The 20,531-nt window shown below is 42.7% G+C and overlaps 1 protein-coding gene across 1 annotated transcript in view; it reads left to right on the forward strand.

Annotated features, from left to right (window-relative positions):
• znf423 (zinc finger protein 423) overlaps nt 1–20,531 on the forward strand; it is an 84,691-nt gene that overhangs the window by 1,067 nt on the left and 63,093 nt on the right. Inside the window, exons 2-3 of the mRNA XM_085915161.1 lie at nt 11,650–11,712; nt 19,698–19,880. Coding sequence (XP_085771287.1) covers nt 11,650–11,712; nt 19,698–19,880 — 246 coding nt within the window. The remainder of the gene's footprint in view (nt 1–11,649; nt 11,713–19,697; nt 19,881–20,531) is intronic.

The following is a 20,531-nucleotide window of genomic DNA, read 5'->3' on the forward strand; positions in this document are numbered from 1 at the left end:
CAGAACCACCACTGAGATTTTTGCTTGCCACTCGGTTGTTTTTCAAGCTCAGGTTCAAAGTGTTGCTCCTCTTTGCAGTCGCCCACCTTGCTTTAAAAAAAAAACAAAAAAGTGCATTGATCACTCCTGATGGTTTTTAAAATGAGCTTATCGATAGAGGATGGTGGACTTTTGGATGGTTCTCCCAACATCTAATTGGTGCTCCATCCTCTAGTCCGCTCGCTTGGAATGTATTTTCCTGGCTTGTTTTTGCTAGATGGACCTTTCTTGACCCCTAGCCTACATATCAAGTGGACTTAACACATGCTGTCAGGCTTTGTTGCTGCTTTGCATCATTTTGTGCCTCAGATGTGCTAAACAAGTGTTGACACCTCTCATGTTACATCTAAAGGATGTCACTTTTCATCTTTGTTTTGCTACTTTTACATCTCACTTCTTTCGTTCTCGTGATGCCCGCTGTGGTTTTGCACCCACTAATTTATTACGACATTTATTAGTTATTTTTCCGTGAAGTTTTTTTTTTTTTTCTACAAACATGTTGTTATGATTCCTAGCCCCACTTTGTGTCATTTGTGCAAACCAATATTCATTGTCGTGCATGGGTGAACTGGCATCTTACATGGAGGGCATGTGGCAACCTTGGTCTCCATGTTTCCTTTATGGGACCCAGATGGGCAACGGGATGGGCTGACCATGTGGTCAACCCCCCATTTCCTTCTCCGTGTAGACTGTCCCGCTCGGACTATCTAGGAAGCCACTAGACCTGACACTAATTCAAACTGGCTGATAAGTTTGACGGAGCTGTACGGGCTAAGCGATGTCTTGTTTTGATCATTTATCTCAGGTCACAAAAGCAGAAGTGCAGGTGTTGTCATGCATATTGTGGGTCGTTTGTGCAGGAATAAAATGGCACACTTTAGAAAGAACTCGCAAGATCCTAACTTTGCCCATCAATGTGAGAAACATTTCTGTACCTGTCGATGAAAATAGCATAATATCAATTGAAGTAATTTTGGTGAAATTTTCCGTGAAGACATAAAGCAGGAGTTGTATGTGCTTCTGGATTGTGAGTGACTCTTTCGGTGCACTTGTCAGTGGTATAAGTTGCCAAACTTGAAAAATAGAATGTTCTGATGTGCTCAACAAGTGGGGATGTGGCATTTGAATTGCTGTAATGCTACAGTGACATCACATTGAACTTGGAGTTGAGAAAAATCAATGTACATGTCCACACTTTTGATGGACAGTGATCTAAGGTGTCAGCAAGTCTGAGCCAGTGGGTTGTCAAATAATATTTAATATAGTAATTGTAAATTAGTGACATTTATGTGCAGTTTGCTTAAATAAAAGAACACTGACAAAAAAATTGCTTAAAATGTATTGCACTAAAGTGAGATATTTTTTGATTAATCAATGTTAAAAACACAAACAGATCTGAAATATTGAATGCACATTTATTGGGCTGAAAGTTTAAATATAATTTACTGTAATTGTAATTTTGCATCTCCTTTCATTTTCCTTGCATCAGTTGATATTTTCATTCATTCTGATATGCTTGGATGTTTTTCATGTTTTAAATATATATATATTTTGTCTTTGAGTGATTCTTCCTTTTGTGATACTTTCTTTTGTACCACTAGTGTAAACTCGCTCACCTCCCTTATGACATTTTAAGAATCACCGCAGTCCAAACCATTCATTTAAATGATCTAACAAAGATTAAATAATTAACTATCACTACTTAACGGACTTTTGGAAATTGGACTGTTCAGAACAATAATGGCAATTTCTTGCTTGGGCTCAATATGTGATTTTGTATAGTTGATGCAATTAGGCAGCTGTAGATATTCTAGAAACGTAAAAAGTGGCCACCATATTTGACGATGTTTCCCCAAAGTGTTAAAAAAATTAAATGATCATTTTACTGCCTCTAAAATCCTCCATAAAAAAAAAAAAAAGATTTGTGGACATAACCTATTCTGTGTGCGTTTCACAAGTTATGTTCCATTTGTGCTTTTGAAATGAATTTTTTTGGGCATTAAAACGGCATGGTCAGTTTGACGCGTCGACTTGGAGAACCGCTCGGAATTTTGTCTTGTATCGGATTGGAGGTACATGATTTTAATTTAATCCTATCAGGTATAACTGGAGACGAAACCAAAAGGTCCAGGACCTCCCAGTGCTTTAAAAACATAAAGTGGAGTTGTTTACAACCAGCATATGGCTATTGTTGATGTCTGTGTTCAAATGTTCCGCTTTGCACTACTGACTTTGTCCGCCATAGTTTTGGTTGCTTCACTCAAAGTGCTTTTGAGATCTGCATTCTCATGCATCACAGACAACGGCTGTGTCATGAAGGCTAACCAGATTAGCTTTAGTCAGGCAGCCAGGTGAAGCAGAGCGAGGCAAAGCCGAGGCCAAGGACCTCCGCCGGCAACACTCTGTGAATAGCCACCTCAGGTGACGCAGGCCTCGTAGTCTATCTTGCATAAGCCGATGTGTAGTCATGCATCTGTGCGTGTGTGTGTATGCTTTTGCTATCTCCCCTTCACACCTTGCCCTACTGACAGCTTGACAAGACCTGACATGGGGGGGGGGATTGAGTTGGAGGGGGTGAAGGGTAAAAGGGGGAGAGGGGTTTAGGGGTGGGCAACACTTGCACAGAGCAGGTGAGTGGCCAAGCGGGAGGGAGCTTGGTAGGCCAGAGCGAGGTGAGCATCGCCGGGGGATTATCTGTGTTTTCGTGTTCTCCTGTCTTTCACCTGCTCAGCCAACTCTGACTCGCTGGCTGATTTTCAGAGACACCGCCAAGACAAAACAATCTGAGAGAAACGTACAAATCCCACCTCATCCATCTTCTGCTTTACTTTCTTACTGGCTCGATGTAGTGCTGGGCTAGACCATGAAATCGCATTTTTAAGTGGGGAGATCGCTATTGATAAATCTGGTTTAACATTATCACTTCACTGCTACTACGAATGTTTTTATTTACACACCAAAGTGTTGCCAATGGCTAAGAATAACTGATTATGAGTGATTATGCTGATGACAGATTTTAACCTCAGGTTAGTGAAAATTAATGAATTATGTGGATTGTTGATTGTGTTTTCAAGCCAAATAGAGTGCGCTACTTTTTTTGTACTTGGCAGAGGCAGCCCCCTTGAGTCAGTCACAATTAGTTGCTGTCTCTAAAAGAAGAGCAGCATGACAAATCTGGGCAGTTGAGTCACGCCCGCGGAACACAACGCAACTTTAGAAGTGGGACCCATTGATGCTGTTTTTTTTTATTTTTTAGACGGACGGCGATTATGGGCAGAAACAAATGAAGATTAATCAGAGCATTAATTTAAAAAAAATCTGTAATGCATTTCACCTCTGTCTTGTCTTTACACCGATAAAGTCCGTATTAACACTAGGCCACTCGGTTAATTGCAGTTTGTTAATTGAACGTGGGCAAACGGCCGTAGAAATCCATGATGGGATAAGAGAAGAAATGGAGTGAGGAGCGACGGAGCGAGCGAGCGCTGCTTCTGTCTTATCAAAATATTATTTCAGTGGATTAATCCCTTTTTAATGTGTGTCTTTAGTGAGGCGCGCCAGCGAAAAGCTCCTCCTCTGTCTGTTGGGCGAACCTCTCCATCCTATCGCTCGCTCTCCTCACGCTCTCAGCTTTCGGCCCCTCGAGTCTCTCATGCATTATGTAGTGATGATTATTACTTAATTACACATTAATAAATCCGCTTCATTTGCAGGACATTAAACTGGAGTTGAGCGCATATGACGGGAAGATGGGAGGGGGTGGCGGTTGAAACAGGGAGCACTTACTCTTAAGCGTCTGTTGGATTTGTTTAGATTGTTTATAGTCGGCCGAGCCCAACGAGCCTTTAGACCAGGAGAGCGAGAGCAAGCCAGAGAACGCCACCAAGCTAATGGCATCACTTCCACTCAATCTCCTCCTTCCAACTGTTTACACCTCAACTCATTTTCCCCAGTATACTGCGCAGTGGGCATCATGTAAACAGATTTTTTTTTTTTATGAAGAACTTTGCCTGGGCCTACTTCGAAAACATCTCATTAGATGGAGGTTTTCTGTCATCTCGCGGACGACGCAAGTCACTTGTCACGATTAAGTCGGTTATTCTTTGCCACCCTACCTCCAAAATGAATTAAGGTGGCGTGAAATTTAATGTCGGTATGTTATCTGAATGTAACAAGAGACTCTGGGACGGTAATCATTCATTGCTTCGAGTTAAAGTTATTTTCAATTAAGTGTTCAAGACATTAAATTAAGTGGTGCCGAGATGCCAAAATAAGTAAAAATTAATTGTGGTTGTGAAATGTCATTAAGCGGCAATCCAGTTTTAGGCTTCAGTTGTTATGAGACTCAGCTGACATGCGTGTCAGCACACAGCTTGTCACTCTTCTTTTACAACCTTTGCGCAGCCGCGGTTTAGTTTTTGCTTCTTTTTTTTTTTTTTTTATATATATTCTGGCCACATCTGGCTTTACGATTATCGTAGCTTTAATGTCGTCTTTGGCACAGCATGCAGACTCTCGCTTGCTCTTATAAAACTCAGTGTCCTTGCACTTGGAATCACAACCAATAGGCTCCATCGATTGATCAAAATTCTTTTTTTTAATTGCTCAGCCCCAATAGTCAGAATTCACTGAATACAGTGGAGCCTCGGTTTTCGAACGTCCCGGTTCTCGAACAATTCTGTATTCGAACAAAAAATCGAGATTTTTTTGCTTCGGATGTTGGATGGAATTCGGTTGTCGGACCTCGCGAGATGAGCCGAGAGGACCCGCATGTCAACTGACTCGGTTCGTTATGACATTCTCGCTACTCTGAGGATTGCATTAACTCTAATCATGCCTCCAAAGGAAGCAAGTGGGAGCAGTAAAGCCATCCTAAAACACAAAGACGCTCCTAAAGCAATGCGACAGTGAGCGCCCGGCCGGCGCGCTGCGGTTGCGCGATTGGACCAAATTAAGCTCCCTGCGCACTGAGGTCCACTTAAATTTTGGAAAGTACATTAGGACTTTAAAAATATTTTCAAAATTTTAGCGACCGCTCTGTCAAAATAATACGACCAGCGCGGTGCAGTTGCGCGGTCGGTGACGCGCTACGGTTGCGCGTTCGGCTGTGCACTGCAGTTGCGCGATCGGACACAATTAAACTTCCTGCGCACTGAGGTCCACTTGAATTTTGGAAAGTACATCAGGACTTTAAAATATTTTCTAGATTTCAGCGGCCGCTCTGTCACAATAATGCGACCAGCGCGGTGTAGTTGCACGGTCGGCGACGCGCTACGGTTGCGCGTTTTGCGGCGCGCTGTAGTTGCGCGATGGGACAAAAATGCGCAAATGGAAAAATGAAGTTTATTTTTCTTTGCTTGGAACAGATCAATTTTTTCCCCCCAATATTTGCAATTTGAAAATATGATTCGGAATTCGAATGATTCACTTCTCGAACAGCCTTCTGGAACGGATTGTGTTCGAAAACCGAGGCTCCACTGGTATAACCTCCTCATAAAACACAATAACAGGTCATTTTAATGATAGATTATACCCACCAAAGATTTTTCCTTAAAATTGTAAGAAATAAATATACATTTTCTATTTTTCTAATTTCTAGTTACTGATTGTAAAACGGCTATAGGAGGATGGTTTTTTTTTATGATCTGTTCTTTGGTATTGTAACCCTATTGATTTACTAACAACCGTCCAGTTCGCAAAGTTGGCAAATGGCTGAATTTTGATGTGTGAGGGCCAGGTCATCAAATGGGCTCGTTCAGGGTTTTATCATATAGCATTTGTGTGAGTGTATCCAAAAATGAGGAGTTTATTGGAATGCCAGCGTCAACTTGTTATCAGCGGCTGACCTGGCGTGGTCATGTTTGTGTGGAGAAACCAAGCATCACGGACCAGGACTGTGCCATTGTTGGATTACAGCTGACCTTGTTTATCCGCTGCTAACTCACTGGACCTTAACACCCACACCTCTAGAGACCCCGAGCAACCCCTCTGTAACTCCAACACATACACCGCCACACAAAATATGGCAGAGAAGACAAAGAGTACACACCGGTGTGACGATACATACGCATGCGTTGCTATCTTGCTATGAGGCCACTATGCGATGCTCTCATTGGAGTTAATGGAATCAATCCAAAGTTTGGTTACATTTCATCACTGTACAATTGTCCATCGTTTAACAGTTCGTCCTGTTTTGGTTGATTCTATCAAGAAGGGGATTCGGAGACAATGCGTTTGGGGAATATGTGTGCTTTCAATTTTTGAAGAGAATGTTTGTGGATTTCTATATGGACCATTTTAGCACACTTGGTTTAACTGTCTGACCACTAAGATGATTTGATGCCCTCTTTCCATTTTGCACCATATGCAGTGTGACACGACTAGTGTGTATTGTCCTCACAATGTGGAGTTAAACAGGACAAGCTGACTATGTCGTGTTCCTTTTTTTATTGGACACTTTGAGCGGCCTTTGTAGATCGTCTCACTAAAGAGTTACTATTGCCTCCTTTTAGAGTTGGAGTCTTTCGTTGGTTTTTCTAAATCCTTTCCATTCACCTTCCAGTCAAAAGGCAAGTGGTCACCGCTGTGAGCCATACAATAGAACGAGTGGGGGCGACAGCGAATGAGAGTGTGAAAGCGACACTGACAGCTGATGAAATAAAGCAGAAAAAAGTGGAGGGAGTAGAAAGTAAGACATTTCAGTGTTTTCCGTTCAGTGCAATGTCAGTCTAAGTTGAGAGCCTTTCATTTCTTAGCAGCAAGTTTCTTGTCGACATCCGTTGAACTCAGATTTATAATGAGATGCACTGAAATCATCAAGGTGCTAGACAGTAAGGGAGGTTGTAGATTCTTTGTAAATACTTCCTAAAAAAAACATTTTCTCATATTAAATATTTAAAAAATCATAATTAGTGTCTTATGTGAAATTGCTTATCATAAAGATGATGATGATGACCATGATATTGTTGAGACGAAACATTGGCTAATTATTTATTTGATTGTACTTGTGCAATTAAATATTAGACAAATTGCATCGTGAATTATAATTGGCTACTTTATTTACCTAATATTGTTCCTTTATTCCTTTAAATCTATTTTTTATAAAAAAAAAAACATCTTTACTTTATTCATGGAGTTAAATCAAGGTAATTATAATTTTTTTAGGTGAGTGCCCAAGACTTTTGAATAATTTTAGATGTCAGAGTGCATTGTCAAACCAGATATATTGAATAAGGCATGATATTAATGGCGTCAGACCATGGAAACATCAGGCATCCCACGCAACAGAAAACTTGCCAAATAGTGAGCCTGCACTAATGGCATTAGTGAGTTATTCATTGCGATGTATTCTGTATTTCTTTGACTTATTTCTAAATTGTTCTGAGTACCTGTAATGCTCTGAGCACACACGCTGTGTATATTTTCCTTGTTAATACTAGCCCTATCCTGAAGAGTGAGCTAATCTGCCCGCAAGCCCTGCGAAATGAAAATTAGTTTATTTTCCGTTTCCTCTCCGTCTGTCTCCGCATGTGTGTCTCTCTGTCGCTCTCCTAATCAACTTTGTATCAAGCTAAATAATGCCTACGCGTGAAATTGGTGTCTTCAGTCAGGAAGTGCTCCCCAGCCTGTACTACATGAGAAGGCAATTATGAAGCCCTCCCTCCCTACCCTTCACCCTCCAGCTTGTTCTCTCTCCTTCTTTGCATGTGATCTTTCTCTGCTCTTCCTCACCAGTCATGTTTGCACTTACGTCTTACCAATGTTGAACTTGGTGTTGGTACCCGGCCGAGTGGAAGCTGCCGGGGGAGCTTGCAGTTGTTTCTCCAGTTATTTCTGGAGTACCTCCCCAGAGCAGAGGTACTCCAGAGGAATGTTTCCCTCTCCTCCTCCTGGCCACTCTTTGGTCTTACGCTCCTCATCTTTCTCTTCCTTTTCCCACACATGTACACGTTGCTGCTCTTGTCGCTCTGTTTTCTACTATTGACTCCATGTGCAACATCTTTGACAGGAAAAGAAACAAATGTCAGATCAGAGAGGCTCTTTAATCTCACGCTGTGTTGTTTGGCCCTGAACATCAACTCCGTGCTTGTTGTTGTGTGTCTGATGCTTACTTTTTCTTCAGAGAAGCATTTGCGCTCCTGTATTTCACCAGTCATGTTTTTTTTCGGATGGATCAAATATTTGTTTATATCAAATTTGGAATTCTGCTGTAAACAACACAAAAGACGCATTACATATCTATATTTTTTTGTTTTCCCCTCAATAACTTTGACTTGTGGGATGTTCAACTCAAGACAGAGGGTGAGGGATTTGTTGTTCAGTGTGCGGCTCAGTGTATGTTCAGCAATGTTGGAGAGGTCGCATAGCAACTCAGCTGCATTGCACAGCATGATGCAAACCACAATTACCTCATATACAGTAAGAATCCAACAGAGCAAAGGGAAAGATTTTATTTCTGAAGAAAGTAAAAAAAAATATGGTATGATACAAGAACAAAAAGAAGAGGGGGAACGGACACGAGTAAAAAAAAAAAAATAGGGATGGTGCAATGAAGCTTGTCCGTCAGGCTTTGTGGTGATGTTGCTTCTCTTCCCTCCGTCTAAGCCCTCTGCACTCTGTGTCCCTTTGCACACACACACAAGCACACGCTGGCAAACAAAAGCACACAAAGGTCCCAAACCTCAAACTGGTCTGGCACTCTGGATGGGAAAGCGTGGTTTTGTATTTTAAGGCTGTTTTGTTCCAACTGCAGGCAGACACAGAGCGCGGTTTTAGTGCTGATAAAAGTATTTGGTTAATCAGCTTCTGGCCCCGTCCCCCGACTGGCCGGCATTGCATGAGTGCTTGACACAGGCAGTTGAAGTTGGGGAGGCTCCCAGGGGTCGCGAGCTGGGGATAAAGATTGGCATCAATTCTCTGCCAATAGTGTCATAAAGTCGTTCCGGGGGGACGGGGAGGGCAGCCAATGAGAGGGTCCTCGTGGAGCTGGTGCGACAAGGCAGGTTGGAGAGGGGAGGGGAGGAGCAGGAAGTAGGTTGGAAAGGGGAGGCAGCGGAGCACGCAGCTGAGGGGAGAGACAGAGGGAAGTGTCTAGGATGAGTGTGAGAGACAGACAGTCAGAAAAGACAGAGCGAGCGAGGTAGTCGGATGACAATTACCCTCTTGACTTCTGTCCACCACCAGTTGTCAATCACCTGCCTCTCCTGGGGAAAAGCAGCTTATCATTGGCTGCACTGACCCACATTCCACCCCTCTGGGCCTCCTGGCCGCTGCGTGATTGGCCGCCGTGACCCGTTCATCAACTAGATCTGGGAACACCAAAGCCTTGGGCTGCCTTGGGAATAAGTGGCCCTGATAAAGTGTGTGTGGGAGTGTGCGCACGCACGTGTTGTTTTGCAAGGACAGGGGGAAAAGAACAAAAAAAAGACAAAAGCTTTTCTTGTTAAAGATGGAACTGCGTTCGTGGGGCAAGGCACAGACAAAGATGCGGGATGAGGAGGGGACGATGGTCAGCGAACAGGATGGAGAGTGAAAGCGAGACAGTGGGCAACGGAGAAATTGAACGTTCGAACAGAAGCACATAGAGAGCGCAGACCTATCAATCACTCGATACACTCTTCCATTGTTTCCATAATGTGATGCCAAAATTGCATAAGAAAAAAAACTTTCCTTAATTGGTCGGCTTATATCGTGTATATAGATTTATAGTAGCGATAGAGCTATAATAAACAAAATAGGTCACGATATACTCATTCTATATGTTCAAACTGTTTATTGTGACCTATTTAATTCTTAATGTGTATGTAAATGTGCTCTGTCAAAATGCAAGGTTTCAAAAACCTTAAATGCACGCACTCTTTTTTTTCCCCCACTTATGATGTCTACACAATCTTTAGGCCTGCAACAATCACACACGTTCCCCACGCCCCCCCCTGGTGTGCGCAAGGTTCACACTAAAGGTGTGTATCTCTGAGGAGGATGTGGAAATCTAAATAAAGATTTGTGTGCTTGGCTAATGAAACACACTGTATTCCCCACAGTCTCATCAGGAAATAGTCGTTTTTATTAGTTGTCGAGCTTCCAGTACTTTTTAGGTTCATCGCCTATACTTTGAAATTTATTCAGAAGTAAAGTAGACTGAATAGAGTTATCCTGCCACAAAAATTAGACCGCATTTGGATGGTTAGAAGTGCAGATTAGGGGATTTGAATTCAGTTTGGCTGTGACGATGTGTATGGAGCATGTGCATGCTAATTTATAGTCTGAAAGTAAAATTGTACTTGCATCACATTGTCTTTGAATAATATGGCGATAGTATGTCATGTTGTTGTTTGTAACAGTGGTTATTTACACCATCATTCATTCAAGGCCAGTGGGAGAACCGGTAAAGTTTAGCACAGGATATCTGGCGGTTCTTTGTACGTGCGGGCCAATCTTTGACAATCCACACCTTTGTTTTTCATCTAAATAGAACGCTTCACTGATTTATAACTTCTTGTTTTGATTGTCTTGTGAGGATTCCGTAAGGCCAAAGGGGAGTTGAAAAGGATAGAGAGTGAGCCATTTGAATTAAAAACTTCTACCAGTGGGAGAAAAAAAAGGAGATCAGAGGTGAGAAATGAAGAATCGTGTGTTGGAGGAACCGGGGGTGCACAGGAAGCTCCATTGTGTGGTGGCTCCAGCCATTTCCTGTTTGTGTGCCAGCTGTACTTCCCTCCTTCCTGTTGTACCCAGGAAGTCGCTGTCACATTCCAGCTCTGATCAGACTTTTGAGTGTGTCAAAGAGGACTTGAGACATTGTCATCCCAGCGTTCCTTTTATTGCTGTCTATTTATAAAGAAAGGTGCCTTTGTTTAACCATGGCGGAAGACAAGGTCCAACAATGCGTTGAACGTTGTTGTCAGGGTCTAAAGCTAAGAAAAATTAAATAAATGAGGAAAGAGTGGCTAACAGTTTAGCCGCTTAACAGCCAGCCAACTCTACATTCTCATTCGCTGACTTCCACATCACTCTACAGGCCAGACCCCACTTTAATTGGCACACACACATTTAACATCACAGATACTACAGTTCATAAAATGAAAGGCGGAACATGTCAGGTAATGCAACCTAAAAGACCTTGTTTGAGATAAAAGAACCAGTGAAGTGATAAAATCAAAATACCGACAAAAAATATCTGCAACTTGCATATATTTTTCGTAATTGCGAAGCTTCAAATTGGATTTAATAAATTATATATCTGGTCGTGTCTTCACGGATTTTGTAGATTGCGTGGATGGTCTTGAATGTTATGACCAATGAGAGGGAAGACTGATGTTTTGTGTATTGTTTGCTTTTATTTTATTTTTGGGAAAAGGTACTGAACAAGTGGGAAAACACACCATGTTTGCAAACCCATCAAATGATTTGCACTAAAAAAAGTATGACACAACTGAATCTCCTGTTGTGGTAAAACGCGGACATTACATTATTAATATGTTGAGGTGCATTGGTTTCAAATTGAGTCGTGGTTCTGGTCACACTGGCATGATTTTCAAGAATGCATTTATCTCAACATTCACAACAAAAATATTTTCTATTTCTCTCTCTAACTTCTAATTTCCTTCTCAGCGGTGGAGGAAGGAGAATCTTCAGAGTGCGGAGCGGCTTGGGAGGAATCGACTGTCCAGACAGGTTAGTGGACACTCACACACACGTTAACTGTGGCGCATGCAGACACACAGGTGTACACACCACTCCCACGAACACAGTAACCACAATGACAATTTCATATGGTATATAAAGGCCTTCTCCATGGGATACTGTGGGAGCGAGAAGGGTTGAGAGATGGAGTGAACATCTGAGGGATTAGAATTGTGGGACCGTCGAAAACTATACAGTACTTAGAAGGGAGTGGGGGGGGGGAATGAGGAGATTTAAAAAGAAGCATAGCGAGATGCGGAAAGAGAGGGCGAACTTGTTACTCTCTGGTGTACGAGTCAGTCTGAATGGAAAGAGATATGACAAAAGGGACGTGGAGAGCAAGACAGGAAAGATTTGTGTGCTCTTTGACCACTCTCTGTTGTACGCTGATATCCTGGGAGGAAGTCGCGGAGATGGTCGGCTTTTTATTGTCTCTTTTGTTCGACTGGATTTAGTTTTTGCTCGCGTTTTAGCCGGCTGACTAGTTCGAACCCTTTTCACATATATATTATACAGTGTTGACATTTATACTATGCTGGTTTTACACTAAACAAAAATGTTTGAGATGAGTAGTCTTGTCTTGCATAATTTGCTTTTTCATGGAAGACAGGAAAATAAATTCAAAATCTAGACTGATAAATATCAAAAGGACAAATTAGTGGAGGAAACGGACTCCCTATGCAAGTTCCTCCTCTTTGTTGTAGTTTGTGCTTAGTAAAGATGAATTCCCCAAATCCCCCACACACGGGAAAAGCAGTTGGACTACCGTAGGTGTTTGCCAGCTGTGGCTACTTTTTACAGCCTATCAGAGAACAGTTAAAACACTTCCTCTGACTGCAGCCCAGCAGGGAAATAAGATACTGCTGAATGTGGTAAATACGGAGTTATCGCTCTCCCAGCTTCTTCTCGTGCCCTGTCTCCCGTTCTGCTCCAGCGGGATACAAGCATAGGCAAGTAAGATCCTTGGGGAGGGGAGGGGGGGGATGTCCGTGACGTACCGAAGTCTCGTCCCCCCCCCCCCCCTTGCTCACTCAGACCTGAGCTAACGCTTCTCCAGGGGCAGCTATACGGGTCCGTGTCTGTGTGTGTTTCAGGGGGTTGCTGACTGAGGTCCTGGGTGGCTCGCAAGAACTGCTGTGTGTGTCAGTTCCTGCAGGAAGCTTCGGTCCCATGACGCACACGCGTGCACACACACACACACACACACACACACACACACACACACACACACACACACACACACACACAAACATGCACCTCTCTGCTATCTCACAGTTTCCCTTTGTAAAAAAAACCCCAACAAACTGGCCCGTTTTGCCTTATTCAGCCACTCTTAGGTTTCAGATTGTGTGGATGGTCCCCACTTGTAGTTTGGCTCTGTTTTGACTCTTCCCTCTTTCAGTCGCTGTCATTCTTTTTCCTCTGGAATTTCGATGGCCAGATAATGTTCTGAATATCAAGAAAATTGATTTTGATTTGTGTCATCTCTCAGAGTCAGTGACGATTGGGTGAGCAAACCAGAAAGAGTGGAGAGGGGGGGGGGGGGGACAGGACAGATTGGAGAAATACGCCATACCGCCCCATCCTGCTATTAAATTTACAAGCTTCCTCCCCTTCTCCAGCTCTCCGTTTCTCCCTTGCTTCCCTTGGAAAATGTGTGTTGAGTTTGGAAAGGCCCACGGGAGGCAAGGCAGAGGGAGGTGGGAGAGTGACTCGGAAGGGAATTGCATCAAGACAATCTTTTCTTCATTTCCCACTTTCCTTTGTTCCATTGCCATTTCCTCCTCTTCTTCCTCGTCTCTCGCCTTTCTGCCCCGCAGAGGACCAGTGTGAGGCCAAAGGTGCCCCACCACTCCCCTACGCTCCTTCCCAATGTGTCCCTGTTCCCTCTCAGCGGGGGCAGAATGTCCTCACTCTTCACTCGCTTTCCATTCCTTGTTCACTTTTTGCGCTAGGACAGAGAAAGAAGCATCATGATCAGACCATTTCATGCAATCTTGTCTGTCATACACAGCCAGCACACTGTGCGCACACTTAATATTTCTCTTGGAGAACATTAAAGAGTCATATGCGGGAACAGTCAATGAGTCATCGTGGAAAAGGTTTGTCAGCTCCCCAAGCCGCTTATTTTGCAGCTGAAACTTGTTCGCCTTCACTTCAAGTGTACCAATATTAGGTGTCAAATCCGGAGTGACAGCTGAGTCATTTGGGTGATCATCAGTGTGCCCTCCAGTGGACAAAATTAGCCACAACAGTTCATTTAACTTTCTGGTAATGTCATCATCACCACTGGCCGCAGCGGACCTCTTGATGGGCTGATTCCGGCACGCGGGCCTTATGTTTGACCCATCATCAACCCCTCTGTGATTATCAATATCATCTCATGAAAACACTGAATTGTACAGAAGCAGAAGAGGCCGATAGAATTCAGACAATGACATGATGAGGAAGTAAGGGATGGAGGAAATAAAGAGATGAAGGTAATAATAATAATAACGCTTGATCTTGGTTCTTTGTGATGGCCGAAAAGAATCGCTCTGGCCTTCTCTAGCTCTCATTCTCCCTCCCTCCCTCCCTCCCTCCCTCCCTCCCTCCCTCCCTCCCTCGCTGCCTCTCTCTTGAGGTCCATAATGTAGTTTTAATTTCCCCAAGGCTGTACCACAGGAAAACAGTTCCTGCGTGTGTGTGTGTGTTGTGTGTCAATGATTATTGCCCGCTTGCAACAATGCACAGTCTTTTCGTCCGTATTGCACCATTTAAGACCTTTGTTTGTAATCTTTGTCGAAAATTTATATAGGTGCGCAGCTGTCACCTTGTTTGCCCCGTAAACTTTACCATGGGTGTTTGCGAATCATCGCAGCGTCCCGTTGTGACTATTTTCTCCCTTACTTCCGTGACGTGAGAGCCGCTTTCATCATCTTGTTTCCAGACTTGGGTGCTGCGCTCTTTCCCTTGCCGCAGTGTTTCCCATGAGCCCTGCCTGGAAGCGTGCGTGCTCCTCCCGCCAGGGTGGGGTGGGGGCAAGCTTGTATTGTGAAAACACAAGCATTGGTGAGGGGGAAACAAGATGAGGTGGGATGCAGAGGGGAAGAGGTGAGGAGAGATGGCTTCTTAATATAGCCACCTAACACACACACACACACACACACACACACACACACACACACACACACACACACACACACACACACACACACACCAAATACACTCACACTAACAAACAGAGGGAGACAGAGGGTGGGGGCATTCCCTAGAGAGAAAAGGAGGGAGGGAGGGATTGTGTTGTTGTGTTCAGCTGCACCTGTTCAGCTTGTGTGTGTTTGGCGGTGTGCACTCAAGGTGGCTTTTTTTTGTATTCTTGACATGTTGAACTCGAAAATCTAATGTCTTGGGGTTGTGGTGTTTAATACAGCAGTGAGACACTTGCAAGTTTTGCATTGTTGGGTGGAACGGTGCAAAAGTGGCTAGCATAGCTGCCTCACAGTCCGAGGTGCCGGGATTGAATCTTGATTTGAGTTTCTGTAGGTGCTCAACAAAAAGTCAGCTGGCATAGACACATTTGCTGTGACCCTGAACCAGGTAAATGAAAAACAGAACTTGGATTCAATCGATACATGCATGTAGTACTCTTTTTGGAGTCTTTATTTGTCGTTTTGTCTTTGTGTAGCTTGGAAAAAGACAACCTATTGATCTTTGCTTTAATTTCTTACTTTAGTTTTGTGAAGTTGTGCAATTAATCACAAATGATTTCTGTTGGGCAGGCCGTTTATATAAGTGCCAATGAAATTATCCAATCACGTCAGGTTAAAGGAGAGAATATTGGAACTTCTTTTATGGAGCCAAAAGTGCTTGTGCTCTCCCATTATTTTCCACACAGTGCCATCTTGGTAAAAATAACTACGGCTATTTTTGTCACATTTAACAAAAGAATAAAATAAAATAAAAAACAACACATGTGCAACGTTGTGTGTACTCTGGCCCACCGCTTAACGTGACATTCCAATTGAACCGAGTCTGGGTTAGAAGTCTACTGTGGGCAGCTTGTGTGTGATGCATACCATGTGACATTGGCCGCATGCGTCTGAAGACACATCAATGCCGTTCGGTGGGCAACATGGTGCAGGTTTGATTTGAACATCACAGCTTGTTGTTGTCGGTGGCTTCGCCGAAGGTGCTTGCCGCAGCCAAGTGCCTGTGAATTCCACTACAGTGATTCTGTGGAGCAGAATGAAAGCCTTGTGTCGCGGCTGTTTGCTATCGAAACATTCTGTTGGAAGCTCCACACATACTTTTTCACATCTTTTGATGCCTCTTTAAGGTTTGCGCAGACATGCACATGTGTATGTAAGTGTTTTATGTACACTTGGCCCGCAGATATTCATTTCCCAGAGCAGCTGTGTACAAGTCAGGCCAAAGTATCACTTTGGGTTTGCCAAATCTAACACATAAGTAAGTAAGCCCCCCTTTGCCTTTGCAGGGTTACGCTATGTTTTATTCCCATTGAAGGTGTCTTGCTTTGGGACCATTTTTCAGTATAGAAACAGCTCAGGAACGTTTCCCAGTTCATTAGTTCCCCAGGTGATGGTTCATGCTGACTGTGGCTATGTCCACGACATAAAAACAAAAATCACACTGAAAGGCTCCTGGTACCAAAACAAATGATTTCCACCACTGTGGCAAGAAAAGGCAAGTGAAACTGCAGGAGCGCACACAATTTGACACATTCCATCCCTCAAAGTTGTTGGAAGTTATGCCTGTAGTAACATCCGATTTTCATGATGGCATACAATAAATAAATGAATAAATAAATACATAAATAAATAAATAAATAAATAAATAAATAAATAAATAAAATAAAACTACTCATCCAAAAAAGATGCCAATATTCTCAGGTCATTTTCAGCCATTATGATTTCAGCTTTGTAAGTTACATAGGTTTTTGCAAATAATGTTTGCACAATTGTGTATTTTCCAAAACCAAAAATATCAATGAAACAAGGCGATGCATCACTACATACTCATTAGTGGAGGTAGCATTTTGATGTTTAAAACTAAATTTAGGAAGGGGGGGGCGGGTTTGTCCTTGGTTGGATTTTGTCATATGTCGGTGATATATGATGCCAGTATGTGCCATCTTAACACACTAGATACCTCAGTGAACTCATTTAAACTTGCGTTATGGGAAACACACACACACACAGAGATGAGCCTAACGAGTGGTGATTAGTGGGTCTCAGCTGGGCGGGGTTAGGATGCGTAACATCACTCCGCACTGTGGACTTGGCTAATTCACTTCTCTTTATCTAATTACCCTGGGTGTACACAAACACACACATGCATACTCGCTACAGTAATACTCCACTAACACACACACACACACACACACACACACACACACACACACACACAAGACACGTGTATCGTTCCTGCAGATATGCAAAGTGACCTAATTATTCCTGAGGTGTCAGTTTGCATATTTATATTAGTACCTGTTATTAAACAACCATTGTCCTCATATTACTCAGGCTGATGACTACAACCTGGAATATTACATTTCCTCCAGGGGATGAAAAACATCAGACAGGCATTTGCTAGTGGTCCAAAGCCTGGGTTGCATAAACTTAATAAAATACCAAGCTAAATTATATTTTTCATCTTGCAAATAAATTCTGCAATGTGTTTTTTTGCCCCAAGATTTTCTCAATTGAAATGATATTTTACGAGAACCTCGCCGTCGACCCTTTTTATTCCGTTCATTTAATTGCATTACGTTGACTTGCTACGCTTTTGCTGGGTGCTTTTTAATATTCTCCATGTTCCTATTAGATCATTTAATCTCTGGTGCTCCACTTTGATGAGTGAAAACGCTTTTGCGTATTTAAAGCAGCCACGTAACGTAGCCTCTGTTAGCTGAACGCTAATATGCAATGGAAAACGTCCTAGTCATACATGGTGGTGTTGTCATAATAATGAACACAAACGGTGCTGCAACACATAAAGACAGACCATATAACAGATCTACAGCCATATATTCTTTATCTCTACAAACAACGTGCACATTTTTCTCTTATACCTCCCCCAGGTGGCCATATAGTCATTCTTTTGTCCTTTGAGTTCTTAAGGCACCCCTGTGAGAAAGTGAGAGACGTGCCTTGATTGAGCTATTGGTCTGCGGCTCAACAATACGAATTAACAACAGCAGCTGTGCTCCTACACCTTTCTTTGTGTGTGTGCATGCGTAAGTGTGTGAGGGTCTTCATGAATGGTGTTCTCTCTCATTCATTTGTTGTGGTGGACGGCAAATAAAGGTAAATTTGGACACAAATTACAACGATCGCTTCTAAAAAAAAAAAAAGAAGAAATTGCAGACCAAGGGCATCAAATTAGTGCAACACAGAAACATTAAGATCCTTGACGAGTGTGAGGGAGATGATTTCATCTGGCTCGTCCCACTGTTGCCATGACAGCAGGTTGTGTTGGCATGCACTGGATTTGGCACTGCCCTCACCTCTGGCATCACAACCCCCTGCTATGGATGCGTGTGTATGTGTGAAAACGCTGACTTTTATGTACTGTATGCATACTGTCGTTGATTGTTGACACCATATCTTAAATATCCATAAGAACATAAATCTGATACACTTTTTTTGTATTAACACCGCTAAAAACGAGTGTACGCTCACACGTGTAGTCTAATAACATCCAACGTCACAGCTGCATATTACATTCCGCATTCGTATAATCTTTGCTATAAATTCGATTCTCCACCAAGATGAATATTATTATTTGCGTATCATCACTGCGTTCATTGCTATGTCGTCATACACTATCGTGTATTTTTAGAGCCTGCACGTTTCGTCAGTAAAGGGTCCATGTTCGTTCCCTGGCCAGACGGTGCTCTCACCACTGGACAGATGGCCAACACCCTCCTGTTCTTCATCCCTTCATCTAGCCCTCCTTCTAGATCCTTCCATCACTAATGTCCTCTCCCACCGCACCCCATCATGGCAGTCCCTCGTTCCCCGCCTCCCAACATCCCCGTTTCCCATCACACCTCTTCGTTATAAATGAGTCTGGAAAAAGATGTGGTGGTCAGTTTTTTGGCAACTGCTTCTTTTCTTTTCTTTTCTTTTTTCACGATGTACTCTTTTGGTAGAGATTTTTAATGGATGGCGTCATTTGGGAACAGGCCTTTTGTTAATTAATAAATCAACTCAAGAGTTTTTCCTGACCTCCCAGTAACCCTTGTAACAGACTAAGACATTTTTTGAAGTTACAGGGAATAAAAAGCTTTTTCAGGTTACAGCGCGACTGCACCCGAGTGCATAAAGCAAGGTTGAAAAAGTTGCTGCTTTCTTTCTTTCTTTCTTTCTTTCTTTCTTTCTTTCTTTCTTTCTTTCTTTCTTTCTTTCTTTCTTTCTTTCTTTCTTGATTTGTCGTTCTCTCCTCACTTTGTCATAATTTTTTTCAGTCCTACTGGAATCTCAGCATTTGTAAAGTGCTAATAAGGTGTGAAAACGGAGACACAATAGAGCAGAGAGCAGTGGGCCGTCGCAAGCCTCTACTGACGTTCACACTGATTGTCACATGCTGAAGCTCCACATTGTCAATTTGTCATTGTAATTCTGTCACTTTACACAAATCAAAGGACAAGCATATGGTCGATCTGGGAAGCCATAATTCATTTGTACTCGGGAACACAAACCAGATCCAAAATGACGAAACAACAATAAATCAGAGCAATGAAAGAAAATGATGCTTCAACTCACCAGATACAAAACAAAATGACACAATTTTTTTTTTTTTTCATGCATGATTACAGTGATTGACTTCTGGACTGTGTGCACGGTTAAACATGAAAATTATGCAATCAGAGTCCCAAACAGGTATTACCGATAATTAATTATCAGGTAATGTCACTAAAATGACATTGACAGCTGTCAATGATACTGATGATATATATCGTCTGTTTTCAGATGTCAAAGCGCTCGAGCCTAAGGATGGCCAAGGGGCGGCCCCCGATGACGGAGAACAAGAGGAGCCTGGCGACCATGACGACGAGCTCGATGACGACTCCATATTCACTTGCGACAACTGTCAACAGGACTTCGAATGTTTGGCTGAGCTCACAGAACATCGAACCAACCACTGTCCGGCAGGTGAGACATAACATTCTTTCAGACTGCATGATGACTTGATCGGCTTTTCACTTTCTAAAAATTTCCCCAAAAGTCTTAATACATTCAAATACTTACTGACTTTTTGCACACCTCTGCTCCTCATGGAATATGAAATATTTAGATTTGTGGAAAAAAACAAACTTGTTGTGTCAACATAAAGAAGATGCCAAACAATGCAATATGTTTTACTTAAAGACACGATCGAAAAATGTCGTAACAATTCACCTGATGTATTACTCGGATACCTCCAGTTCTAATACGCACACGTACACTTGAGTCGTTATTAGTACTGCTGTAATTAATGGAGGGACCGAAAGGAACGCGGCGGGGGCATCTGGCTCATACAGATTAATCCGAATGTGCACTTAACAAGCCAACACGCACACACTTTGGCTGCAAGACAGTCTGCTGCCTACAAGCGTTTGAATGGTGTTTACTTTGATATAGGGGATGAAGAAGTGTGTGCGTGTGTTTTTTTTTCTTTGTTGAAACTGCTCAAATGTTTTTACAGTCTGTGTATTATGATTGCTTCAGCCACGTGTTGCACATCTAGCTAGTCTAGCAACAGGGAGGTGTTGGGATGCTTTGTCGTGATGGTACCTTCACTGGATGTTGTTATCTTATTAAATA

Source organism: Syngnathus leptorhynchus, chromosome 6 (genome assembly GCF_054491065.1).
Source record: "Syngnathus leptorhynchus isolate UIUO chromosome 6, UIUO_Slep, whole genome shotgun sequence".
NCBI lineage: Eukaryota > Metazoa > Chordata > Actinopteri > Syngnathiformes > Syngnathidae > Syngnathus > Syngnathus leptorhynchus.